The 19,074-nt window shown below is 42.5% G+C and overlaps 1 protein-coding gene across 1 annotated transcript in view; it reads right to left on the bottom strand.

Moving 5' to 3' along the window:
- Positions 1-19,074, bottom strand: part of EGFLAM (EGF like, fibronectin type III and laminin G domains) — a 176,045-nt gene that overhangs the window by 124,010 nt on the left and 32,961 nt on the right. The window contains exons 2-3 of the mRNA XM_024123207.1: positions 3,800-3,909; positions 2,533-2,616 (exon numbers count right to left, since the gene is read on the bottom strand). Of these exons, the coding sequence (XP_023978975.1) occupies positions 2,533-2,616; positions 3,800-3,909 (194 nt within the window). The remainder of the gene's footprint in view (positions 1-2,532; positions 2,617-3,799; positions 3,910-19,074) is intronic.

The following is a 19,074-nucleotide window of genomic DNA, read 5'->3' as shown; positions in this document are numbered from 1 at the left end:
ACACAGATGTTGCTTTTTCCTGTGCAAAGTTCAAATATTCCACAAGGGCCCTGTGAGTTTGCTGCAGAGCCCTGAAGCACACAGCCTGGGAACCACAGATACGCTACCCATGATATAGCTCCTATTCCAGTTCCTGTTTTGTCGATGACGAAACTGAGACCCAGTAAGGTTACCCAGCTGGTTTGTTGTCATACAGGAATCTGAATGCGAGCCATCTAAATCCAGAGCCCCCTCTGCTGTACCAGACCGCTCCCCTCCCCCTTCCTGACTTGCTGCCTTTATGTCTAGTCATCCTTTCCTCTCTCCATTCTCTGTATTCTGCACCTCCCCTGCCCCTCTGCCCAAACACACAAGCCCACGAGCATGCACACACACATATGTGTTCATTCCCTCGGTTCAAACCATTCCTTTCGACTTGAAAGCCCCTCTCTCTCCTCTGCCTTTCCAGAAACTGCCCCTGCTTCAACTCTCAGCCCCCACTTTTACCTCTTGACCACCTGTTCCTACACTAATCTCTCCGTCTTCAAAACCTCAGTCTGTCTAGTAAGTGGCATGTAAATGACATCTGGTCTCACGTTGCTCTCTAATTGTTTTATCAATGTAAACGTGGCTTTCTCAATGAGACCAAAAGCTGCCCAAGAACAGCCACCGTGTGTTATCTCGTGCTGGGTGGAGAGTAGCAACCGTGCAAGTTTGTTGAAATCGGCAAGGTAATCAAATGCTATAATTTGGTAGCATATTCTAACACCTCGGTGTAGTTAATGGAGTGAATATATTTAACATAAAGGCAATGATCATCAGGAATAACAACTAACATCTATACGGCTTCTTACTTTTTACTCAAGGCTTTTACCTGCACAATTTTATTTGCCACTCACAACAGTATAATTATTACACCCCTTTCATGGGAGAAAGTTGAGGTTTAGACAGTTTAAGTAGCTTTGGCCAAAGTTACCCAACCTGTAAGTGGAGGAAGGAGGTCTGGAAGCCCAGGGTGCCTGTCTCCCTTCCTGGCCTCTGCTTTCTGTTTGCACTGCAGTGGCCTGCCCAGAAATGCCAGAGTGTCGGGCCCGGGTTCATGCAACGGGGCAGGATCTTGATTTCAGAGGCACCGTGCGGGGTCCAGGACCCCTGTCACCAGCACCGTGCCCGCTCTGCACAGGACGTGCGTGAGCCACACTCACTGCAGGACAGGAGGCTGGGCAGCTGGGAGCATCACTAGGGATGATGTCAGTCCCACGGTGGGGTCCAGGGGCTCGTTGAAAGTTCCGGTGCTGTCAAGGGGAGATGGCACCTCAACCGGTGGTGGCCTAGGTGCGGCCAACCCGATCTCCCCCCCTCAGGATAGACTAAACCACAGAGGCTGTGGCTGAGGGCTCCTGAGGCAAATGAGGGGTACTTAAGCAAAAGTCTGAGAATAAAAGCAGCATGCAAAATACAAACAAGCCGAACACGTGCATCTCTTCTTTTTTGAGTCATGAGAGCTTTGGTAAAAATAGCCAGAGCAGGGCCCAGAATTCAGTCTGCCCTAGGTTTACAGTCAACTGTTACTTGCTAATGTATGGTCTGAAGAACGTTACTTCACCTCTCTGAGTCTCAGCATCCTTGTCCGGAAAATGAGGCCACAGTATAGTTGTAAAGATGAAATGGAAGAACAAATGTAAAGCATGAGGGAGAGTGCCTGGCAGGTAACAGACTCTCAGTAAGTGACAGCTACTCATCACGGATGACAAATAAGCTTCTAGGTGTTGCACCCAGCAGGCATTTACTAAATAGGAGTTACAAACACCACCTCCTCCTCCACCACCATTATAGCTACAGTATTCTGGGCACTGATGCTATCTCCTTGTAGAGCAATTAGAAAGGCTCTAGCCTGTAGAATAATTGTAGTAGAATGGGGAAGGAGGCGGCGAGTGAAAGAAAAGAAAACAGAACATGCCTAAGGCAGAGAAATTCACCCCAAGAGACCTTGACAGGAAACAGTAAAGAAACAGATGAAGAGCCAGCAACTGGTTAGTGGAAGGACAGGATGCGGGCTGGGGAAGAAAAATAAACAACTCGCACCGTTTGAATATACAGTTCCAATTACATCGTTTTCTTCTGCATTGTGTCTTCAGGGAGTTGAGAAGATACAAATGTGTCATATTTATTTATAAAGCTTTATTGGGATTTCAAAAAAAATCAGAATTGAATTTTATGGAGAAAAGAAGGGGAAAAAACAGCTGTAAGATAGCTGTTTTCTCACAGCATAAAATGGGGTGGGCTGAGTCCAGCATGGAAGCTGCCTTTCTGGAAGCTTTCCTCATATGGCTGCCTTTCTGGAGATACACATGCACGCGATGGGTTTATGGCCACGAAAGACGTTCTAAATTCCAAAGGACTATATAAACATTAGTTTTCATTGTTGTTGCTATTATTATTATTATACATTCATCAGCACATATACACACCAAATTAGAAATCTTTCCGAATATCGATGAAATGCCAACCAGGGATGTGCTTTTAGGAGGCTTCCAGGATGGAGCTACTCACCGTGGTCAGGGTATCCAGGCCAAGTGGCACACCGTGGGACCGCTCCTGCAGGGATTTATCTACGCCGACCTCAGAGTAAAAGACCTGGAAAAGATGCAGACATCCGGGTGAGAGCCGGGCCAGCACTTCTCCACCAGACCAAGGGCCTGTGGTTCGAACTGTACTCACAACCACAGCGGGTCCTGAGGCGCGCTGCCTCACCTCTCTCACACTAGTTCCTTGTCAGCAAACATCAGACATACCTGGCCAGGGTTGCAAACTCCTAAGCCTGCAGAGACCCAGAGGAAGACACGGAGTAAAGTGGAATGGAGAGGGCTGGACCCGGCTCCTAGTATTTTCCCCGAAACCATGATTCTCTCAGGTAATCTTTCATTTTCCCACTTTTGATTCTACCTGAGTCTAGAAATCCATTTCTCTACTTTAAGATGACAACAGGACAAGGGTCATGATACATGGCTTCTCCCCCTTGGTGAAGGGGAGACAGGAGGGAATGGTGGGTCTGGGGTCTTATGGGGGGTTTACAACCCGGTGGGCAGCTCAGCTCCAGCGGGCTTGGCGCCCCATAGAAAGGTGAGCCTGGGGTGGCCAGCTCTCTGGATAGTCCCAGAGATTTCAGCCTTTCAAGTATTTATCTGAAATCTCCTAACTTCTTCTTTTTTTTTTTTTTTTTTTTGGAATTTTTGAATTTTATTTTATTTATTTTTGTATACAGCAGGTTCTTATTAGTTATCCATTTTATACATATTAGTGGATATATGTCAATCCCAATCCTAACTTCTAAAAGTTGACTCATGTTTAAAAACACTGTTCAAAGAAAACATTTTGGTAAACTGAAAAAGGGTCATTTTGTAAACTCTCGGAGGTAGGAATACATTCTCTGTTCCCTTCTCCACTTTGCCTGTCCACCCGGTCACTTTCATTCAGATTTTACATTATTTTGTCCTATTGACAAAATAGGACAGTGACTCCCTATTATTTCGCATGATTCTGCTTTAGTCTCCAAATTTAACTGTGGGCAAGTGGAGATCAGGAAGCATGTCTTCTACTGAGTTTATATTTTCCCATCCCTGAACAGGGCAAGGACTCAGTAGAGCCAACTGACTTTCAGGGCACTTACAAATGACCTTAAAGGGAAACATCTCTGGTTTCACGGAGGGAGAACGAAGCCCCACACGGGAAGGCTGGTATCACCGTATACAGGAGGAGCAAAGATGGGAAGGAGGCACAGTTACCCCAACACACCCACTACCCGTGCCCAGGTACTCACAGTATACCCCATGATGGGGCTCCCAGGATGCCTTGGCATCTTCCACCGGATGCTGAAAGCTGTACAGTTCAGTGCCTCCAGCATGATATCAAGAGGCGGCCCCACCTTGCCTGCGCCAAAACAAAAGAGATGGTGTTAAAGCTCCACGCATCCCACCTTGAGTCCACTTAACACGAGATATAAGAGTGTGTGCTTACAGACGGAGAGCATACTTAAAGATGATTTCACAGGCCAGAAATGCAGACATCTCTCCAGGAGGCCACACCTGTGGCAGTTGACTCCACCAGACCTCTACTGACCCCTCCCAAGCCGGCAATGGGAAGGAAATCAGCCCAGCTATCGCCCACAGTCCCTTCTGTAGCTCCTAATACCTCAAGGACCAGCAAAGAGAGATTCAGGGCAGCACAGACCAAGGCGCTTGGAATGTGTTAAAGTGAGATAGTGAATTGGTTTTGGTTTACTCAGTAACATATATGTTTTATAGATATGTTATACAGATTCTGTTTATATAGCTCGTATATTCTTATTGCTGAATATTTCAAAAATGTGGTTTAGTATAAAATGGGGTTAGGAAATTTCAAATGTTTTACTGTATTCTTACCTTAAATAATTTTATGGTTATAAACAAATTGTATGCTTATAAAACAACATACGCAGATTTCAAAATTTAGAAAACAAAAACAAAAAATTCCATCATTCAGAAGTGAGTCCTGCCAACATTTTTATATAGTATACCTCCTTTTGGTTACATGGAATTTTTTGAAATATATATATATACACACACACATACACACATATGTATATTTTTATTTATATAATGTATATATAATTTTAATTGTGTTCATTATATATAACATTCATATATATTCATATTATATATTCATATTATATATATTCAATATGTACTCACATATATTCTTATTTGACATAGTATATATAGTGTATATATATAAATATTAACATATATATAAACTGATAGTATATATTTACTAATCAAAATAATTATTTTTATTTTTAATGGCTGTTAGCTCTTCCATATAATACATGTGCCATAATTTATAGTGTATCTCATTCCACTATTGTTAGACACAATTTATTTCTGATATTTTTCTATTTTAAATAATGCTCCATGAGGGCAGCAACTAGGTATGTCCTGTTCAGAGCACAGAGACTAATAAATGCAAGAGCTCAATAAACGTTCCTTTAGTGAACGAGTGTTCTTCAGTTTGATTTTCCACTTACTAATATGTCCTGATGATCTTTCCTTTTAGTGACTGTGTATAATTCTCCAGCATATCAGTTGGGATACTTTGTTTGCAATTCACAGAGATCTAATGTGTCTATTTACTGGGCTACTGCTGGGGCCTTCCACCACCAATATTTTCAATAACAAAATCGAAGGCCTTTCTGGTGGACCAAGTAACAGAGGTTCAGTGTCATCAATTGGCAATAACTGCCATAGACACCTACCACTGCCACCAGTGCTGCCACTCAGGGCTTTGATCTTCAACTATTCTCCGGCTCTGCCTTGGTTCAAGATTTAAAGTCCCATCTGATTGGCCAAACTTATGTCATGTGACAAACATGTCATGTGACCAAAGGATCAGAGAGGAAAGATCAGTTTTTTCTGGTTTCCAAACTGGAAACGGATAGGATGAATGGAGTCCTGGAAATAGTTCTTCCACCAAGCCTATCCACTGTACAGGAGTCTCCCAAAGGAGGACAGGATCATAGGAAAAGAGTACTGGGTGGTGGGATGGCCAAATACTCTGCTACGCAGAGCATGCACGGACATTAACTGTGACTCCAGTAATTGACATTTAGGTTGTTTCCAAAATTTCACTGTTAACAATAAGGCTGAGAAGAACATCTGTGTGTGTGCCTTTTCATGCACAAAAGTCCAAGCATTTCTAGCATGGATATCTATTAAAAATTATGAGTATGTGCATCTTAATTTTTAATAGTTACTGACATGTTGCTCTCCAAAAAGGATTTAATAAATGAATCTTGAAGTACATTCAATTTTTTTATTTGGGTAAATTCTCCAAGCAGAACTTTTGCGTCTAAGATAGAATTTCTCAACCTCCACTCTACTGATATTTCGGGCTGTATATTTTTTCGTGCGGGCTGTCCTCTGTGTTGTAGGATGATGTTGAGATGCATCCCTGGTCTCTGCCCGCTAGATGCTAGTAGCACCCACCAACTGTAGTTGTGGAAACCAAAAACATCTCCAGACATTGTCAAATGCCCCATGGCAGGCAAAACTGACTCCGGCTGAAAACTGCTGATCCAGAGAATGAATGTTTTAAAGATTTTTATAAATGTAACCAAACTTACACCTAGAAAATTAACCAATTTAGAAGCTTATGGAGGTGTATGAGAATGCCCAGTATAAGGAACACATCTTCACCAGATCTGAGTATGACTTTAAAATCGTTGCTACTCTGATAAGAAAGAAAGAGGAATATTTTAATATCTTCTTTGGCTATTTTTCTTCCTCCCTTCATGCGTTTTGTATATTTTTCAGTTGGGTTATTTTCTTTTTTTCCCACTGATTTAAAAGAGCTCTTAATATGTTAAAAGATCTGAGTCATTTACCTATACTTTTTCCTGTGTAGTTTTACATTTGGGTCCAGCTGTATAATTATTTATTACTGGGCAGTTTTATTGCTGAGTTGAGGTCTATGCTATCACAATCTCAAAGGAAGCTGGGAATGGGGGAAAAGATAGTGGAAATGATTTACAGACCCCTCACAGACCACAGAATAACCAGTAAGCACAATCTCATCCTAGGTCCTAGGAATAGCACTACTCTCTTCATTTTGGGAAAAATTACAACTTATCAAGTTGGGCTACTTGGGTCAGTGAGAGGGAAACCAGTCCTTGTATCCCTTGTGGATCTGTTCAGTACAGAAAACAGAAAACTCTCTAGGTATTTTAAGCAGAAACGTGGTTATAAAATTGGTGGAAAGACTAGGGGACTGGAATTCAGGAGTCTCCATTAGCTCTATTTTACAAATATGTAAATAAATAGGTGAGAAAGAGAGAGAGGTAATAGGTAGATAGATGATAACTAGCTAATTCGCTATTGCGGTGATTCAAAACCAAGAAACCCCAGCCTTCACACTCGATCCTGCCATTCCTACCATTACAATTGCCTCCAGACACACACGAAAGTGGTGGTGAACCTTGGAATGATGAGTTGTCATGTTTTGATGGCCTTGCTTGGCAGGACAAACAGCAGCCGGAAAGTGGCCTTCCTCCCATTCCTGCCTTCTGTAAGTCCTAAGAGTGAGTCTAATTGGTGGGACCTAATTTACATCCAGAATACTGACTGCAAGGCAGTCTGGGAAATGTTTTTATTTTTCCAGCCTTTGCATTACAGTAATGACACCTAGAAGGAGGGTAAAATGGATGTTGTTGAACAAGCCAATCCACAATATCCATGACATGCTGGTACCATGAAAAGCCTGAATTCTAATATACTATCCCCTTTATGTTCATGTTCTCTAAGAAAGTACTCAAATCAAGCCCTGCTAGAACACAGCTAGATATGACTTCTATTCTTATCGGCATGTTCTTTCATCTATTCAATCTTTCACACACCTAACATATATTTATCGAGCTCCTATATGTATCAGGCACTGGCTTAGTCGGCGCGGCTACCTTAATAATGAAGAGACACAGAGGACCACCAACAAGTTAGCAGGACATTACAATTGGGTGTGAGGAACGTAAAGGGAAGGATGGAGCACTTTGGTGGCACATAGCAAGGATACACCTGACTCCACCTGGCAGACTAATAAGAATGCGACAAAGTGGGGATGGAGAAGTGGCCCAAGCAAAGGGAGCAGTATACACTCTTCCTCCAAGAGTCGGGGAAGCACCACATAGCAGAGCGCCATGGTTGAGTAGATGTAGGTGGGGTGATGCATGAGAGTCATGAAAGCCCCCAGGATTCTGCCTTGGGCAGCGCAGGGGAGGGGTGCGTGTCATCCACTCATCTAGGATCACAAAGGCAGCTTTGACTGCTGCTGATGTAGGAGCTGTGGTCGTCGGCAGCTGGTGAGTGAGAGGTAGCCAGGTCAGTCGTTTGGGCCAAACACCAAAACTACCTCGGATGAATCAAATGGTTAAAGATGGGAAATCAAACGATGGAAAATAATTGAATTTTAAAATCAGATACTTTTTTTTTTGAAGATAAACCTTTCTAAGCTTAAAAGTGCTAAAGAAAATAAATCAAAAGTGATGGATCCACATCATAAAACTTCATTATGCCCTTCAAAGATTACAAAAGAAAAAATAAAAACAACAGATCAAAAGGTAAATAATTGCAGCAAAATGCCGGCCAAGGGATCCTTTTATTATAAAACTCATACACACTGAGAAAAAACATATTCAGGCCCTAATAAATAAAATATGAAGAGACAACTCCCATAAGAGAAAATATAGCTGATAAATACACATGGCAAAATATTCAGATTTGCTAGTTATCAAATAAATACAACTTCTTAAAATTGAGATGTCATTTTCACCTATTAAATTAGCCAAAAATGTTTAAGCGATAGTAACTAATGCTGACAAGAGTACATAAATGTGCTGATCTCAAAAAATTACTTATGGCAGAGTAAACGAGCGCAGGCATTTTGGAAGACAATTAGGCAAAATGCAGTAATATCCAGAGCCACAAGTATGTTCCTTCCCTTGGACTCTCAGAGGTGGGATTACAGTCTGTCGTGAGGAAAGAATCTTAAAAGAAGAGAAGGCTGCTCGCATGAAGGTGCCCTTCAGAGGATCACTTGTGATATGGAAAGACCATAAACAATCTAAATATTTAGAAACAGGGCAAAAGTCAAGTCAATAATAGTACATTACCAAGATGGACTGTTATACAAACATCAAAAATGAGATTTGACTAAACACGTTACGGTTTCTTAGGATCTGGAACAGGGAAAGGACATAGTGGGAAAATGAGTGAAAACCAAATAGTCAGTAGTTTATTTGATAATATTGTACTATTACTAGTTAGTACTAGCACTAGTTAATTTTTTAGCTTTGACAAATGTACCACGGTCATATAATATGTTAACATGAGGAGAAACTGGGTAAAAGACAGGAATTCTATTATTTTTGCAACTCTCTATAAATCTAAATTAATTTCAAAATTAAAAGTTTATTTTAAGAATGAGGCTTGTATCCCTCTGTAGCAACAATTAGGGTGTAGTGTTAAATAAAAAGTATACCCAATTACCATCAATACTGTTATTAGAGTCATACGAAATACTCATTTGTAAAATAACTGGAAGGCAAAAGTAAAAGGCTAATTGTTACATTAAGGTAGTTGAGATTAAGGATGATTATTTTTCCTGTTTTCTTCTATTTAGTAAGCTTTACAGAATGCTATTATATTGTTTTTCATAATTTGAAAAAATTACCTGGAAAAGTATTTTTATATTCAAAGACCAAATGTTGCATGGGCGCCAGTATGACCAGGCTCCTTCAGAACGAAAGGAAATCTACAAAATAACGCTTCATGAAGAGTTTGTACTAGTTTATACCAGTCGGTTTAGGGGAGGCTGCGTTGTCTCATGTTTGTTGTCTGTCTCTCAATCTAACAGTAAGATTAAAAATAGTTTGTAATTAATGAAGCAGATTTACTAGCTCTTAACCAAAGGTAAGGTACCTGCATAAAATAATATGCCCGTATCACAAGTCAACTATCACAGTAAAATGAAGGTGTCCAGGAAAGAGGCTATTGCTGCCGAAAACAATGCCACACAGATTTGTCAATCAACAGTGACTGAAGCACTAATGGGGGGACGTGATATTATAAAGGACACAGAACAGGCACTCTCTTGCTCCGCCCTACTTTGGTGGCTGGCCATAATCTAGAACAGTATTTCCCCCAATTTTTTGCTCCCTATGCTCTCAATTCTCGGACAGTTCTGATTCTAAATTACATCTCACAATTATGTCCCTTTGGATGTAACTGTGTCCAAGGAGGCATCAACACGGGGCCTCACAGGACGTGAAGGCCTAGAGGATGGCCCAGCCAGATCTCACGATGGGTAGGGGAGGAGAGATGGGGTCATGACCATGGTCCTGGCCTCACATCTTCATGAAGAATCTAAACTAGAGCTGGTGGGAAAGCCAGTGCTCTGAGAATGCTGCCTTTACAGTATATTCATTCAGGTGTCCTTGAACACTGATTGGAAGATTTTCTTTTCCCTTTCTCAAAATAATTAACATGTAATGCTATCATTATTATTATTATTTGAATTTTCAAATCTTTTTTAAAAAGAAATAAAATAGGACAAAACTTTTGCAAACCATATATTTGATAAGAGGTTAATATCCAAAGTATATAAGGAACTCATACAACTCAATAGCAAAAAAACAAATAATATGATTAAAAAATGGATAAAGGGGCTTCCCTGGTGGCGTAGTGATTGAGTGTCCGCCTGCCGATGTGGGGGACGCGGGTTCCCGATGTGGGGGACACGGGTTCATGCCCCGGTCCGGGAAGATCCCACATGCCGTGGAGCAGCTGGGCCCGTGAGCCATGGCCTTTGAGCGTGCGCGTCCGGAGCCTGTGCTCCGCAACGGGAGAGGCCGCAACAGTGAGAGGCCCGCGTACCGCAAAAAAAAAAAAATGGACAAAGAACATGAATAGACATCTTTCCAAAGAAGATGTACAAATAAATAGCCAACAGATACATGAAAAGGTGCTCAACATCACAAATCAGGGAAATGCAAATCAAAACCACAAGGAAATATCACCTCACACCTGCAAGAATGGCTATTATCAAAAAGACAAGAAATAACAAGGATTGGCAAGGGTGTGGAGAAAAGGGAACCTTTGTGCACTGTTGGTGGGAATGTTAATTGGTACAGCCACTATGGAGAACAGTCTGGAGGTTACTCAAATAATTAAAAATAAAACTACTATGTGATCCAGCTATCCCCCTTCTGGGCAGTTACCTTTATCCGAAGGAAATGAAAACAGGATTTCAAAGAGATATCTGTACTCCCATGTTCATTGCAGCACTATTCATAGCCAAGACGTGGAAACAACTAAGTGTCCACTGATGGATGAATAAAGAACATGTGATAGATATAGGTATAGATATAGATATATACACACATACATACAATGGAATATTATTCAACCATAAAAAAGGAAATCCTTCCATTTGTGATGACATGGGTGAAACTTAAGGGCATTATACTAAGTGAAATAAGTCAGACAGAGAAAAGCAAATACCATATTATATCACTTATATGTGAAATACAAAAAAAGCCAAACATAATAAAAACAGAGAGTAGATTCGTGGTTGCCAGGGGTGGGAGAAGGTGAAAAGATAGGGGGTGGGCAGGGAGAGTGGGTGAAAGTGGTCAAAGCATACAAAGTTTCAGTTATAAATTGAATAAGTAAGTTCTGGAGATCTAAGGTACAGCAAGATGACTATAGTTAATAGTACTTGAAAGTTGTTAAGACAGTAAATTTTAAATGTTCTCACCACACACACACAAAAATGCTAACTATGTGAGTGATAGATGTGTCAACTAACCTTACCGTGGTAATCATTTCTCTCTCTATGTATCAAATCACCACATTGTACACCTTAAACTTACACAATGTTATATGTCAATCATATCTCAATAAAGCTGGAAATAAATAAATAAATAAATAAATAAATGTATGTATGTTGGGGGATGGGATAAAATATAGCTGAAAAGCCATTCTCCATTCCCCTCTTCCAGAGATAACAACCATTTGGTGTTACATGTCCTATCCCCATGTGAGTTTGCGTACTCTGATTTTATCTGCACATTTCTTATTTAATATTTTTACTGGAAATAAGCTAATTGTCCACTGGTAAAGGAAGGGATAAACTGGTTTATTCATACAATGTATCAGTATCTTTTCTACTTGAACATTTATTCCTTTAAAAAGAAGAAGAGATCTGAGAAAAAAGAGAGAGAGAATGAGAGAGAGAGAGAAGAAAACTTTTGTGTATTTTAAAGCTCTGTTCAAGTATTAGCCAGTTCTGATCTTCCCCTCACTGCTGGCTTATCAACCATCATTCTTTGGTTTCTAAATACACTGCCACTTGTCCATGGGCATTTCAGTTTCCAAAATTTCATCACTGCCATCTGCTGATCCTTTTGTCCTGCTGGTTAAGGCTCTTTGCCCCAGCTGACAAGCATTTTAGTGGGGTTTTTTAGGGACCAGTAGTAAATATGTTTGTTCAACCCACCACGTGTCACCAGAAATCAACCGATCCTCATAAGAGTATGGGATAGAGGAAGGAGACATTATTCCCGCTTTACAGATGAAGAAACTGAGGTCTAGAGTCTACTGATGTAAGATCTTATCAACGGGGCAGGAGATAGAGACAGTGAGCTGTAACAAAGAGACGATCTTCTTCTCTCAACCCCTTAAAGTCTGTGTTCTTGGTGATTCCGCCGAACGTCCTCTTCTCAGCTCCACTACACTCTCTTCCTGGGTGCTCCCATCCCTGCCAGTCATTACCACACATATGCTGGTGGGCTCCCCCCTCCTCCCCCGTCCATTTCCCCAGCCCAGCCCTCTCTTCCAGAGGACAGGTCTATGTACCCAACTGCCAAGTGGACCCAGATGTCACACGGGCCTCTCAGATTCAACAGGTCAAAAGTGAATTCATCATCTTTCTCTTTAACCTGCGCCCCTCCAGTAATCCCTGTTCTGGTAAATGGCATCATCATCCACCATGACATCCAGAAACCTGGAAGTCACCCTCGGCATCAAATTGATCACATGGAGTCCATTCTCTCCCATTCACGGAGGCCTCAGAAGCCTCCTCAACCCAGTGCCTGGAAAAGCACCACCAACTGTTCAGAGCTGTGCTCGCAACGGAACTTATTTGCCATTTGTCAAGACTTCCCCCAAGGTCTCTCTGGCCTTTGCAGATTCTAAGGGAGATAGTTTCCCTCCCAGGGTTCCCTCAGCCTGCGCCCTCCTTGGAAGAATGTGTGTTAGTAAACTAAATGGAACTTTTTTCGGCAAAGCAGTTGAAGGCCGTAGGATTGGGGACTCTAAATCGTATGAGTAGGAGGGGCGTGTGAAGGGCCATCTGGTTGGAAGGAAGCATCAGAGGCCTCGTCTTACGGCATATGTGCATCGCGAGCTCAGCATTTTTCTCTTTGTGTGTTTGTCTGGGGTGTCCTTGAAGGAAAGGCAGGTCTCCAGCTGTATTTGTATACAGGCCGTCTGAAGCTGTATTTGCAGGGCAAGCACAATATTTATACAGTCATTGTATGATTATTGGAGTATCCATAGAGCGGGCAAGCTGAAGTCAGGAGCAAACCCCCCAGGAGGGCCCCTCTGAGTTGGAGATAGATTCCAGACAGGCGGTGGCAGACCTGGAAAGGCCAGAGAAACAAGCTGGGAAGTCTTGAGGCTTGGCCTGGTATCAGCTTTGACGATAAAGAGACATCGGAGTGTAGTCCCAACCGGAATGAACCAAGCAAACTATTTCTCTCAATCTCTTCCAGCTAGGGAATGAAAGATTAGGAGTGAAATTAAAGAGACTTTCCTCACATCTCTACAACCTCTGAGTCATCAGGAGAAAGTCCAGTCATTTGACAGGGCAAGTCGAGCCCAAGTTACTCTCTCTAAAACCTCTTAAGGAAGCAAAAAAATGTTGATAATAGTTATAACACTGAGGTCTTCTGGGATTTTATCTATTATGATATAAAAACGTATTAGTGCTTCCTCAACATTAAAAAAAAATCAAAGTGGTAGGCCACTTACACGTGGACTACACAAGATTTAAGCAGTTAAATACAAAAATAACTCAAATTTAAGCAACTATGGTTAGAATGTTGGGTTATATATTATGCAATAAAAAACTAGTTTTGAAGAACTGTAGCATTTAAAACTAGTATAATGCATTTATACAATCTATCCTGAAGCTGTGTTCTTATAAGCTAAAAGCCATACTTCTTAAGAGAAAAATAAATAAAAAGTGTGTTTCTTTGCCATGAGGGAGCTGTATTCTTGGGCTTTCTTCTTTGGAGGGCTTTCAAAACCGTGTTTTTGCATTAGAAACTTCTGAATGATTAAATCAATTTCTTACGGTAATTTTATTTCATAAAATACTTCAACTTCCTGTGTAAAATTCATCTCTGATTCAATTAGTTTTGCAATCCAATTCATAAAAACACTCCAAAACGCAAACAAAAATGTTATCTGTGACAGAAATACATTGCTCGCCTTTTAGTTATTTGATTTTCATGGAATGAACAGAGTTATATTCACTGATGCAATGGAAAATGCCCAGACCAACTAAAAATAATCAGGAAATTCTGAATAGGAAAAAACCCTTATTTCCATCTTTTTGAAGCTTGCTCCAACTAATATTACTAAAGCAGCACTATGAATATGTAACCCGAATCTGCCACTAGAGCCACTTTCAAGGTAATGCCTTCAAGGCAGTAGTAAAAATGTGGGTTTAAGACACAGAACAGTATTTGTTCAGTTACCTAGGGATTCAGGAAATTCTCAGACACTGAGGAACAGCATGAAATGTCTTCCAGAGCCCTCCGGCTTCTTTTAGTGGGGGGTTTATGGTTCACATCACAATCAGGCTTCCCTCTGAAATCCACCGTTCCAGCGTGTAATTCCACAACCCACCACTCCAGAGTACAATTCCAGGGAATAATGCATCTTTCCAGAATGTAATCCACCCTTGCGCAGTGCCTCGATTTACTCGTCTGCTAACCAATGGGCTGGATTCTATGATTTCTAATGTCCCTCCTACTCTGACGTTCATACTTCCCTGAATAGCGCATGGGGAAGCATCCACGGGACACTAAAGGTGACAGGGAAGAGAATCACTCAGAGCGGTTCCTGGCACAATTAGACCCAGACAAACGTGGGCCCTGATTTAGAAGACCCAGTTTGGATCCTCCTTTGACCACACCATGCCCCTTGGCTGGAGTGTGTGTCCAGGCCAGGAGGACATGCCTAGAAGAGCCTGGGGCTCTTCCCCAGGCTTGTGGACCACTCCCTGAGCACACAAGACCCTGGGTTCCCTGCCCGGATAGTCCTGAGCCTGTGTCCGGGTCCTCAGTGGCCCCTTCCCTGGGTCTGTCCTTCTGAGGCGGACCTGTGCTGCTGGTGTGTGCACCCTCAGTGATGGGGTGGCCAGTGGGTCGCTGTTTGCCGGGACGGGCAGTGGACGGAGCTGGATTGCTGGTTGCGGTGTCCACGTGTGTGCACAGACGCAGCCTCCAGGGAGGGACAGAGCAAGAAGAGCAGCAGACCGGGCCTCAGGGACCAGTCTTGTCCACACTGCCGCTTTCCAAGTGGAAATTCAGGGAGTCTGAGAAATCTAAATTTCAACCTGGTCTTCCAGGGTCATTAGGAAAGCATATTTGTCAAGGCAGAAGGAGAGAAAATCTTGCATCTAACTGTTTATTTTGTGAATGAATTGTAAGTTTTTACAGGTGGTATGGAGGTGTCCATTTGAACTCTTGCTCTGGATGCACTAGCATTAGGGGCAGGCCCAGTTCGAGCATCACGCAGCTTCATAAACTGGGCTCAGCTGGGTTGTGAGGGGATCTTGCAGAGGAGTCCTTCCGGCCCAGCGGCGGACTTCCAGCAAAGGGAAATCTAGCTGAGAGCCTCTAACAGCAGTTCCTGTTAAGAGTCAGCAAGAAATGGAGAAGGATGCTGGAGACAGTGGTAGCACCAGAGAGCTGGCAGCCTACTGGAGTAACAGTTAGACGACGGACTTCTAGGCCCCGCTCTCCCCTAACTCCAGGCGGGTTAGAGAGGGTTAAGGCCAAAACCAGCCTTCGAGTGCCTACTGTGCGCGACCACACCTTGTGACTCCTTGCTTTCACTGGTGCAGGCTCACTCTGACCACGTCATCCGAAAAAGCAAGCAGGAAGGCCGAGTCTCCACTCGCCAGCCTCCTGTTGCCACACACACGTGCACACTCGTGCACACACAGGCATACACGTACACACATGTGCATCCTCCCCACCCCAGGCAGAAGTCATTTAAGTCATTTTACAATGATTCATTATTAACAATGATTAAATGCTAAGATCATTTAACACGGGAGAGGGACAAAGAGACTTAGACTGTGAAACTTGACAAAAGCATCTGGGCAAGAGTATAGAGCAGAAGATACACTCCGATTTTAATGACGGGGAAATTAAAACTCAGAGCAGCTAAGCGCCGTGTGAGATCTCAGCAGCTAGTGAAAAACTGACACTAAAGCCTTGATTTGTTCAGACCCTAGCCAGCAGCTTTGGAGCTTCTGGCATGTACCTCCAAATTTCACGAAGCTGTAGAGGCTTTCAGTTGGACGCTGGCCTCCTCTCAGGTTGTATCAGTAACTCTCAACCCTTTTTGTTGCTTCAACGTAATCACATTCCCCTTAGAGGACATCTCAATGGTGGTAGTTTAGGGAGGATGCCCACATGGGGTATTTCAAAATCTCTAAATGTCTGGGTCAAGGACACTGATGCACAGAGTCCGAGGAAGCTCCCCAGGTGGTCCTGATGTACACCTGCCCCTGGCTGAGCCCTAGTGTGAGTCCCATTCTTCCAGGAGGTCTCATCCATTCCCACAGTATCTCCAAGCACCTGCCCAGTGTATCTTTTCAAGTAAGCCCTGCGTATCTAACTAAGCATCTCAGCCTTGATGGCTCACAGACACCTCAAACTCCAAATGTTCTAGATTAAAACCATCTTCAGTCTCCAAATCTCCTCTCCCATGTTCCCCACAGTCCAAAAATCTGGGAGCATCTTTAACTCCCCCCTCTCTCTTATGTTCCAGATACAACACCACCCACCATGCTGCCCTCAATAGCCCAAAGAATGTAAGCTCCATGAGGGCCAGGCCTTTTGTGGTCATCCTTTATCCTTGGCACCTATAGTAGTCTCTAGAATATAATAGGCATTACAGAAATATTTGCTGTCTGACTGACTAAATGACTGACTGAATAAATCCACATCTTCCTTCTAGTGCTACTGCCATGACCTTAGTTCAGCCTCCTATCAAACTGTACTAACATCCCCAAATTAGCCACAAACCTGAACTTGCTCTCCCAGGTACCCAAATTACCACAAGGACTGCTAGAAAAAAGAAATCATGGTGGCAAGAATGGGTCACCTCTCCATCACTAGATCTCTGGTTGAGACCAGAGGCCATTTGCTCCAGGTCAGAGACCCACTGAGACCTGTGGGTCATTCCCAATCTGAGGTCTAAAGAGATAGACCTCAGATAGAGATATAGATACCCTTAAGCAGCAGGGGTCTACTGCAGGAAACATGGTCATCTTTCCAAAGAGGGTATGGAAGTGAAACAGGAGGGAAGGGGGCAGGGCACAACCTCTAAAAGAATGACATAGCCATAGGATATGAAAAAACTGGTTAGAACCAGCTAGGCTCAAGATGGCAGAAGGTTCAACCTTCAGTAGACCTTGAGCCTCATTATATGCTCATCGTAATACATTAGCATCTAAATGACACACCCATAGGCACCATGACAGTTCCGAGGGCCACCACACAAGGTCAGAAAGTGGGTGGTGGCCCAATTCCTGGAAATCTCACCCCTACGGCAAAATAGTTGGAATAATCCTCCTACTCACTAGCCTATGAAATTATGCAGCCCATAAAAACTAACCACCCCGGGGGACCTTCAAGATGGCAGAGGAGTAAGACGTGGAGATCACCTTCGTCCCAAAAAATACATCAGAAATACATCTACACGTGTAACAACTCCTACAGAACACCTACTGAATGCTAGCAGAAGACCTCAGACTTCCCAAAAGGCAAGAAACTCCTTATGTACCTGGCCATGTGGCTGACAGGGTCTTGGTGCTCTAGCCAGGTGTCAGGCCTGAGCTTCTGAGGTGGGAGAGCTGAGTTCAGGACATTGGTCCACCAGAGACCTCCCAGCCCCATGTAATATCAAATGGCGAAAGCTCTCCCAGAGATCTCCATCTCAACACTAAGACCCAGCTCCACTCAACGACCAGCAGGCTACAGTGCTGGACACCCTATACCAAACAACTAGCAAGACAGGAACACAACCCCACCCATTAGCAGAGAGGCTGCCTAAAATCATAATAAGTTCACAGACACCCCAAAACACACCATCGGACACCGTCCTGCCCACCAGAAAGACAAGATCCAGCCTCATCCACCAGAACACAGGCACAAGTTACCTCCACTAGGAAGCCTACACAACCCAGCTTTCCAACAAAGGCTAAAGGAACTTCTCAAGGCAGGAAACACAAGAGAAGAAAAAGACCTACAAACACAAACCCAAAACAATTAAGAAAATGGTAATAGGAACATATATATCGATAATTACCTTAAATGTAAGTGGATTAAATGCTCCAACCAAAAGGCATAGACTGGCTGAATGGATACAAAAACAAGACCCATATATGTGTGTTTGCAAGAGACCCACTTCAAACCTAAGAACACATACAGACTGAAAGTGAGGGGATGGAAAAAGATATTCCATGCAAATGGAAATCAAAAGAAATCTGGAGTAGCAATTCTCATATCAGACAAAATAGACTTTAAAATAAAGACTATTACAAGAGACAGAGAAGGACACTAAATAATGATCAAGGGATCGATCCAAGAAGATACAACAATTGTAGACATTTATGTACCCAACATAGGCAAATGCTCAATACATAAGGCAAATGCTAACAGCCATAAAAGGGGAAATTGACAGTAACAAAATCATAGTAGGGGACTTTAACACCCCACTTTCACCAATGGACAGATCATCCAAAATGAAAATAAATAAGGAAACACAAGCTTTAAATGATACATTAAACAAGATGTGCTTAATTGATATTTATAGGACATTCCATCCAAAAACAACAGAAGACACTTTCTTCTCAAGTGCTCATGGAACACTCTCCAGGATAGACCATATCTTGGGTCACAAATCAAGCCTTGGGAAATTGAGGAAAATTGAAATCACATTAAGTATCTTTTCTGACCATAACACTATGAGACTAGATATCAATTACAGTAAAAAATCTGTAAAAAAAATACAAACACATATAGGTTAAACAATACACTACTAACTAACCAAGAGATAACTGAAGAAATCAAAGAGGAAATCAAAAAATACCTAGAAACAAATGACAATTAAAACTTGACGACCCAAAACCTATGGGATGCAGCAAAAGCAGTTCTAAGAGGGAAGTTTATAGCAATACAATCCTACCTAAGAAACAGGAAACATC

This window comes from Physeter macrocephalus, chromosome 8 (genome assembly GCF_002837175.3).
Source record: "Physeter macrocephalus isolate SW-GA chromosome 8, ASM283717v5, whole genome shotgun sequence".
NCBI classification, from domain to species: domain Eukaryota; kingdom Metazoa; phylum Chordata; class Mammalia; order Artiodactyla; family Physeteridae; genus Physeter; species Physeter macrocephalus.
This window is presented reverse-complemented; position numbering and strand designations above follow the sequence as displayed.